The 9,404-nt window shown below is 42.1% G+C and overlaps 1 protein-coding gene across 1 annotated transcript in view; it reads left to right on the top strand.

Moving 5' to 3' along the window:
• LOC141148594 (uncharacterized) overlaps positions 1-7,543 on the top strand; it is a 77,092-nt gene extending 69,549 nt beyond the window's left edge. The window contains exon 11 of the mRNA XM_073636190.1: positions 6,915-7,543. Coding sequence (XP_073492291.1) covers positions 6,915-7,027 — 113 coding nt within the window. The 3' untranslated portion in view covers positions 7,028-7,543. The remainder of the gene's footprint in view (positions 1-6,914) is intronic.
• The last annotated feature ends 1,861 nt before the right edge of the window (positions 7,544-9,404 follow it).

A 9,404-nucleotide genomic window follows, 5' to 3' on the forward strand; every position in this document is an offset into this window, starting at 1 on the left:
GATGTGTTCCAAAGAAGCCAGGCATCTGGTTCTCCTGCTCATCTCCCATGTGCTTCCCTGCTTCCTGTTCTTTTTTGTCAATACTTACAACAGTACCAATGGTAGCAAGGACAGACTGCGTTTTTAATCTATCACAGGGAATACAGGATGCCATGCATAAGCACAGTGAGCCTTGCTGTCTTCTATGACAAGCCCATAGACCAGTGACACTCCCATAGTTCTGTGATATGCTCCTAGTCCATAGTGATTTCATCCACTATCCATTCAGTATGTAGACACCAGAGACACCACTCAAAACAGCTCCTTTGATAAAAAGGAAAAGAGAGGTGGGACTTTAAATGAAGCACACAGAAGCACAAACGCAGGTCAAGTGACCAAAATTCATTTATTTGATATAATCCATGGTATGTAAAAAACATCTTGAGCATCCAACCTCTAAAATGTTGTGGGCATCAAGCCTCTATATAATAAATCATGGATTAATTGTGCATAAAATACACATAAATTACACAATAGGTCATGATCCATTGTCACACAGAGAGCAAAGATAACAATCAATATGCATGTGTACATTTGTTACTGTAATTAGACCCAAAAAAAGCCATGACAATTAGGAGAAAAAATTAAAATAGTAAAAGAGACTTAATGCCATGACAGATACTAATCAACAAGAGACACTCACATGAGTACAGACAAATGGGCTGCGCACCCCATAAAGATGCATAAAAATTGTACGAAGAACCCCCTAACGGGGCTTTAGAGCAGCCAATGAATACAAAGTAAATGGTCAAAACGTAATTTTATTGGTATAAAGGATAGTAAAAAATAAATAAATAGATTCTGACCTATAGAGTCAGGACATGAACTGGATTACAATATAGGATAAGGAAGATAAAAAACACAGCGGACAGTGCCCGTAATTGGGAACAATGTGCAATACAATGTATTTTTGACAACAGGATCATAAATATTGAAATCCTGATGCGTTTCGACCCTAACTGGGTCTTCTTCAGAGGATAATTTTCAACTGTAGGGATATAAGCATATATCAAACAAAATGTAAAACTCAACAGTAACAAACTTACGTATGTAACACAGCATATCTACATAAATTGCATAATTACCAGTCACAAAGTTCCCGATAGTTCAAAGTGTTCATGATGAAAAGGGTATAATCTCTCCTGTGTCTTTGGCCTCCCCAGTGATAGGTCAACTCCTCAGAGAGCGGGTGATAGACCAGACCTGCCTTGCGAGGGATCACGCATATATTACCCCCCACATGGGGGGGGAAGGAAAAACGGACAGCAAAAGGCACACACTGCACCCAAGATGGAGTGACGGTGATGCTGGAATCAGATTGAAAGCAAGAAATAGTTAATTCTCCTAGATAGATGATGGTTCCCCTAATTCAGAGCAGTTTGTTGGTATTAGAGTGTAGGTACAAGGGCATGCGGGGGGCAGAGGTAGGACAATTGGTGATATAGTGAGACAAACGAACAACAAGTCCTCTGCTGCCCTTGCAGAGCCATACAGCGATGGAGGTATTAGAAATATTAGTACTAGCCGTGCACCAGTGCGAGGAACCAATGTATAAAGTGAAGGAGACCAGCCGAAGCTGGAGAGGAAGAAAAAGGATGAAAATAGTGCAGTGATAAAGATGAGAGAGAAAGGTGGCTGAAAATAGAGTGAGGAGTGAAAAAACGGAGTGGTGTGAATAGGATCCTACAACAACACAACAACCCACAGAAAAGTATAGAACAAAACAAAACCAAACAGTGCATGATGCATGGACACCAAAATGATGAATTAGAGTGGTGCAAAAGGTGACAGCTGTGCTTGTTACCTAGTACTGAGGACCGGAAGAACTTAGGTCTTTGCACCACACATGAGGATGGGCAATTCCAAACATTTTGAAAGTACTTACCACTCAATAAGAACAGTGGTTGCATGTATGCATTTGCCAAAGTGAGGAGAGGATCAATGAGCCTCCCCTGAAACTAGATACCTTAAAAGGAAGTGCTAATTAATTACCTCATCAGGTGCGGGTGCTCATCTACTCCCCTCCTCCCTCCCCCTTCACTAAGGGGAAGAGCGACACATGAGTGCGCTCGCTCCATGACCCCCCTGGCGTTCCGGAGGAGAATGAACTCTCGGGTCCCCGTCACTTCCGCCGCAACCGCGCAGGCGCCGTGACGTCATGCGCACGCGTACCAGGTCACGCGCGCGTGCACACGGAGTCCGGAAGGGATCCGGGACGCCACTGGCAGACAAGAAGCGCCCAATCCGAGGTGCTGTCACCTAGTGGGTGTATTCAGGAGACGCAGGGCCCAAGCGTCTCCTCTCTTGTCCTGCCAGGAAGGCATGTGTGGCGCAACCCCGCCCCCTATTGGAAGAGCACAGCCAATCAAGAGGAGACAAATACATAGACAGAGGAGGAAAAAACGGGATGGTTATAAATAGACAAATGACATTCAAAGAGTCCACACCTGCCATCATCAAACACTAACTGGGCATATTGTGTGGAATATGCTAGATCCTTTGTTGGCCATAATGATATACACAGTGCTGTACAATATCACTGTCGCATTCAAGATAATTGTGTAACTACAATAACATAATTCATTTTCATGTTAAATAGAGAATAGAAAGTACTATTGATCATTGATCCTCTCCTCACTTTGGCAAATGCATACATGCAACCACCGTTCTTATTGAGTGGTAAGTACTTTCAAAATGTTTGGAATTGCCCTTCCTCATGTGTGGTGCAGACCACTGCTATTAGAGTATTTCCTTGTAATACCCCTCTTTTATTTAACGATGTCTGATGTTGACATTATACTTTTCAGAACCTTGGGCTAATTGACCTAAGCTCTTCCGGTCCTCAGTACTAGGTAACAAGCACCACTGTCACCTTTTGCCCCCTCTAATTCATCATTTTGGTGTCCATGCATCATGCACTGTTTGGTTTTGTTTTGTTTTGTTCTATACTTTTCTGTTTGTTGTTGTGTTGTTGTAGGGTCCTGTTCACACCACATCGTTTTTTCACTCCTCACTCTATTTTCAGCCACCTTTCTCTCTCATCTTTATCACTGCACTATTTTCATCCTTTTTCTTCCTCTCCAGCTTCGGCTGGTCTCCTTCACTTTATACATTGGTTCCTCGCACTGGTGCACAGCTAGTACTAATATTCCTAATACCTCCATCGCTGTATGGCTCTGCAAGGGCAGCAGAGGACTTGTTGTTCGTTTGTCTCACTATATCACCAATTCACTTATTTCACTCATCTTTTTCACTTCTTGGCTTTCATCGATTTTTCCTGGTCTGCCCTCCCCATTCCTCTCCTGTTCTCTTTCCCCTTCCCCCTCTTCCCCCATTCCCTTCCCCTTTCTTTCCTTCTTTTTCCCCTTCATTTTTGTCGTACCTCTGCCCCCCGCATGCCCTTGTACCTACACTCTAATACCAACAAACTGCTCTGAATTAGGGGAACCATCATCTATCTAGGAGAATTAACTATTTCTTGCTTTCAATCTGATTCCAGCATCACTGTCACTCCATCTTGGGTGCAGTGTGTGCCTTTTGCTGTCCGTTTTTCCTTCTCCCCCCCATGTGGGGGGTAATATATGCGTGATCCCTCGCAAGGCAGGTCTGGTCTATCACCCGCTCTCTGAGGAGTTGACCTATCACTGGGGAGGCCAAAGACACAGGAGAGATTATACCCTTTTCATCATGAACACTTTGAACTATCGGGAACTTTGTGACTGGTAATTATGCAATTTATGTAGATATGCTGTGTTACATACGTAAGTTTGTTACTGTTGAATTTACATTTTGTTTGATATATGCTTATATCCCTACAGTTGACAATTATCCTCTGAAGAAGACCCAGTTAGGGACGAAACGCATCAGGATTTCAATATTTATGATCCTGTTGTCAAAAATACATTGTATTGCACATTGTTCCCAATTATGGGCACTGTCCGCTGTGTTTTTTATCTTCCTTATCCTATATTGTAATCCAGTTCATGTCCTGACTCTATAGGTCAGAATCTATTTATTTGTTTTATACTACCCTTTATACCAATAAAATTACGTTTTGACCATTTACTTTGTATTCATTGGCTGCTCTAAAGCCCCGTACAATTTTTATGCCATGACAGATACTTATGGAGGTAAGTGGAATCATTGAAATCTTGGTATTCCATGATAAGGGAAGATTAGTAATAATCAAAGCTCTCCGCGTTTATCGGTATAGCAACCGCTCATCAGGAGCATACGTCATGGAATGATTCTAAAAAATATTTTTATTAAAAAAAAAAATTATACAGTAAATGAGCAGGAAATGAAAAATGGTTTTGTATAAGAATAGTTTAGTTGTATAAAATTAATTAAAGGTTGTGCATCCAAACTCACGTCTGCATCAGCGATCCAGTGAAACAGCATCCAGAATCGCAGAAAGCTGCAAAGCAATGCCACCGGACGCCAGGGTGATCTGCGGGAATGAGAACAACCGCCATAGGCAAAACCATAGCTGGTGGGTGCAATGAGTGTAGGATGCAGACCCCCATGTGGGAAACCTAGATGGAACAAATCGTAGTGATAGTGTTGATGTGTAAGTGTGAGGAAATGTGAAAAAGAGTGATGTGGTGACAAACGTGGAAATAAGGAGAGCGGGTGGGATAGGAAGGAGTGAAAAAAATGAGAAAGAAATGAGGCCAAGAAAGAACATAAACAATAAAGACTGATGAAAAAGAAAACCAATGACCGGGATGGAGGCGAGCATCCCTTTGGTGCCAGCCTTATTTAAAGTCCCAAATTTACTTTTCCTTTTTTGAATAGCTCCTTTGATATGTGACTTTGGTGGAAGCTGCCATTCAACACAAGGAGTCTCCCCCCCTTACTTCACCAGAACCCTGTGTAGTGATATAATATATACTGGGTGATATGATGTAGAGTGGGTATGATAATCAATTAGTGGTTATTATAATGATGATGTAAGTACTCTTCCGCAGCAACCCAATTCTTCCAGAGAGATGCACTTTATTGACTTCCAACACAGAACAAAGTCCAAAGTCCACAGATGACAAAAAAATCCGACAGAGTAGATATAATTCAGAGTCCCATTTCTTAGGTCTGTGTGTTCACACACAGATAAGCCTAACTTAAACTATAGACTGAATGCCGTGTTATATTCACTAGACACTGAATGGCTGAGCAATTTGATTGGCCGTCTCCATTCAGGCCTTTTATATACTTTAGTCTTTCAGACAGACAACAACTCCCAGCCGTGAACAGCTGTAGTCATAAACCTGTATAGTGTGGTCCCCCCAGTTGAAGTCACGAGCGGTGACGTAACGCGTAGGGCGTGGCCGAGAGCAGACGAAACCGGAAGTCAGTAAGGAGGCGCCTCAGACGCCGCTCCTCAACCTCTTTTTACTGTTATGCTGTTTTTAATTATTTGCAATGTAAGAGACCACTCATATTTTCAATAAATAGTTATTTCATTTAACATACTACACTATTAGAGGCCTCTCTCTCTCCCTTTCCTGTTTATTCCACCGGACTGGTGGAGCCCAGGTGGGCAACCCCCTTCTTTTCCATATCTAATAGGTGCTTTACATCAGGAGAACCGCTACACCACCAGAGAAGCCCTACCTGAATGGCACTATACCACATCTAATAAAGAACCTGTTTTGATGCCCATATTTATTCCATCTAAGGTGAGAGTCCAGAGAGCCCGGTTTCACCGGATCACTACAATTTCAAACATTATTATCATCTCCCTCCTCCATTATATGGTCCCAGTGGAAGAAGCACAATATAAACTTTTGATTTTTTTACAATATTGATGCACAACAGCACTTTTGATGATCACTCATTTATTCTATATTGAGCACTGTATATGATGTTGCACTGGATTTACACTTATAGAACACATTTTATTTATTAATATATTGTGTTTATTATGCTTTGATGTGATAGATTTGAAGCGCAAAATCACTTTACTATTATTATCATGTAGTCATAAACCGCCCCAATTTGCACTCCCGCATATCAACATCAACAAGTCCCCTTAGATATGTGTAATTAGATTAGATTAACAGATACCACCTGAACACCCTTTGAAATGTTCAAATAGACTTGCATAAGATTAACACATCAAAGGGTCTTCAGCTGTCCCCTTGCTATGTTAAAATTCAGTTGGACAAATCAACCATTGTCAATTGAATTCTGGCCTGGTCAATATTGACTGTATGTGTACATACATATAATATAATGTCCCACATAAATCGGTGAACATATTACAACATATACAACACCCTGAAATACTGCACTATAATAAAACGAAAGATTCGCCCCGGGACTTTAAATGAAGTGGGTACTGTTTCCGCCAGTAAATATAACAGTAGTAAATAGAGTATAAGGTTTATTAAAGTAAAATTGTTTACATACATAGATAACACCAACAGTTGCCAATTTAAAAAAGATACATAAACAAGAGGTATTGGTACAAAGCTGTAATGGTAGTCATAGTACACGGGCATCATACTACCCGACTAGTTTTGCGAGATCCAGCTCGCTCTTCAGGGGTGGATGTGTGTAACAATGTACCTAGGATGAAAAATAAGGTAGATATTTTTGGCAATATGGCACAGTATTGATTATAAAGGCACAGGGTAGGAGGGGTCATAGGTCTCCATATTTACCACTGAGCTTGACCATGGCTAACAGGTGTGCAGCTCCAAGAGGTAGCACTGAGCGGTAAGATGATCACTTTACAAATATCATCACAAAAGTATTTATAAAAAAAAATGTATTTTACTTTACAGTTGTGGATGCAATAAAAAACTTAAAGGCATTTTAAATGTTATCCCATGTGTTCATATACACTTGAATTATTTTTTAAATCTTTGCAGGAAAGAACCAGGCTTCACTTCAGAAAGGAAAGAACTGTACAAAATTCCATACAGCAGAAAACAACAAGCCTCAATCATCTGACCAACAACAAACATGCAAACCAGAAAATTAAACCTTAAAAGAAAGTTATGAAAAGCAACCGCAGTATCTTGTGAAAAAAGACAACATTGACACGGACTTAGCACCCGATAGTTTTTCCTCCAAATCAAAGCCAGATGATCAGGCGCAATCCACTAATCTCAATGACACTGAGGAAAAAAACCTTAAACAAAACCTTCCCAATTCCACATATTCAGAAGAGAATGTAGCAGACTCATCTACGAAGATGGAAAAAGACTATAAAGAAGATACTTGTCTAGGAAGTCAAACACCCAACCAAGAAGAAATCACTGACTCCATCTTACCATTAGGCATGACTAAGGGATGTGCCATATTGTGAGGCTCCCCTAATTAACCTTACACTACCTATTACCCTTTTTCTTACCAAATGACCAGACGACACAGTACTTTTTTTGGAGTCGAATGGCCATAGCAGCCTTTTATTATAACAAAATAAAATTACCAACACTTTTTCAAACATATAACTCAATGTATATAAAACATTTTCAATAAAAATTAACCAAATACACATCCTTATAAATTTTTTGATCTAGAGGTCTTTGAAGGCCAATTACAAATTCCACCAACTAGTTGTATCGGTACACCCATGAAAGGCCCCACGCCGTGTATTACGCGAGCTCAGGGACAAGCAGCTACTTCCTTTCAGATACAACCCATTAAACACCATTGTGAGGGAAAGGTCGCCCATACCTCCGTATGGGCCCAACCCCCTCCCAAACCTCCATTATTTTTATCACCACCTTCAAAGACCCCATAGACCTACCACCACAGCACACACACGTGAAACCTTACATGTGTGTCGCCGTCCACAACCGAAAAGCCTGCTGCACCCCATCCTGCAAACCAAGCTGCCACAGGTCGATACCGATAGCATTCAGGTGCATGCCATCCGAGCGCAAAAAACACCACGTTTCCTCCAATTCCCGGTGACGAACCGCTAAACCCCCATTCCTCACAAAAAATTTTGCTACCGCTTTGTTAACTTTTATCCGGGCTCTGTTCAATCCTGCAACAGAGCGAGCCAAACGCCACGCTGTTCTGGCCGCAATATTTGACCATATAAAAATAGTATCCGGGAAGAATGATTGGAGCCACAGCAAATCAAATTTGATGTCCCTGATCAACTCCCTCGCACACCGTAACCCCAGGTCATTCCCCCCCACATGCAGCAAAACCACATCAGGGGGGCGATCCAATCTAGCAAACCGTTGCATTTCCGGAACTACCTTGGACACCAGCATGCCCGGGAATCCAATCCATCGCACTATCCCGTCCCCCCCAGACAAACCCAACAACCTGCCATCCTTCCTAACATCTGCCCTTCTGGCACCCCAATACACATATGAGTGTCCAAGTATCCACACCAAGCAGGTTGCTGAATCTGAAAGAAAAGAAACAGGGAAAAAGGGATAGGGAAAAATAAAACACATCACCCCATCTCCCAAAAAATTGACCCCTTTGAAGACCTAACATGTAACATAAGAAAAAAAGGAGAGAGAGAGGAGACACAACCGTAATCCCCCGTGCCCCCCACTTCCCAAACACGGGATTTAAAGATTCCTTCTTTGTTAGGATTATTATCATTTTTTTTTTTTAAATAAATGCTCATGACAAAGTTGGTATAATCTAAACCTTGATGATTCCCACCGTCCAATACGCTGAACCACTTTATCATCCAAACCCCACCGAACCGCTTTGGTGGCCGCACCAATGCGGAACGTATGAGAAGAATAATCTGCCGCCTGCAAACCCACAGCCCCTAAACATTTTCTACAAAAACGCTTGAAATTGAAAACGGGACACAGCCGTCCCATCCTCATGATGGAAGAAAATCCCCCCGCCAGCCGGCCTAATTCTCCAAAATTCCCCCACAGCCGCCACCGGACATATCGGAGAACCTGGAACCGACCTCAACTCCACCCAAGCCCCTTTTCCCAACTGATCCATCTTGGATCTTCTTAGGAACACCCCCAGAGCATCCCCTTCCAGCCACACATCCTGAAATTCCAAACCACCTTCCCCTTTTTTATTCCTGCTCACCAGCTTACCCACCAGAAAAGCTCTGAAAAAGTAAACACGGCCCGAAACAAACCCACTCAAAACAAGACACGGAAACTTTTTCCAACTGTGCAACCACTTCCCCCAGGACTGCAAAAGAGATTGGGCGTCTGGTATCAGCTGCCGTTCTACCCGCGCGATAACCACGCATAGCACGCCGAACCATAAAAGCCTTAGTAGCATCCCGTTGACCTGCCAACTGAAACATAAAGGCCAACCCAGCCAACTTACGGGACATATAAGAAGCCGATACCCCACTCTCAAAATTCCGGTCTATAAAGTAAAACAGCAAATGTACTCTACCTTCATCA

The sequence above is a fragment of the Aquarana catesbeiana genome, linkage group LG06 (assembly GCF_042186555.1).
Source record: "Aquarana catesbeiana isolate 2022-GZ linkage group LG06, ASM4218655v1, whole genome shotgun sequence".
NCBI lineage: Eukaryota > Metazoa > Chordata > Amphibia > Anura > Ranidae > Aquarana > Aquarana catesbeiana.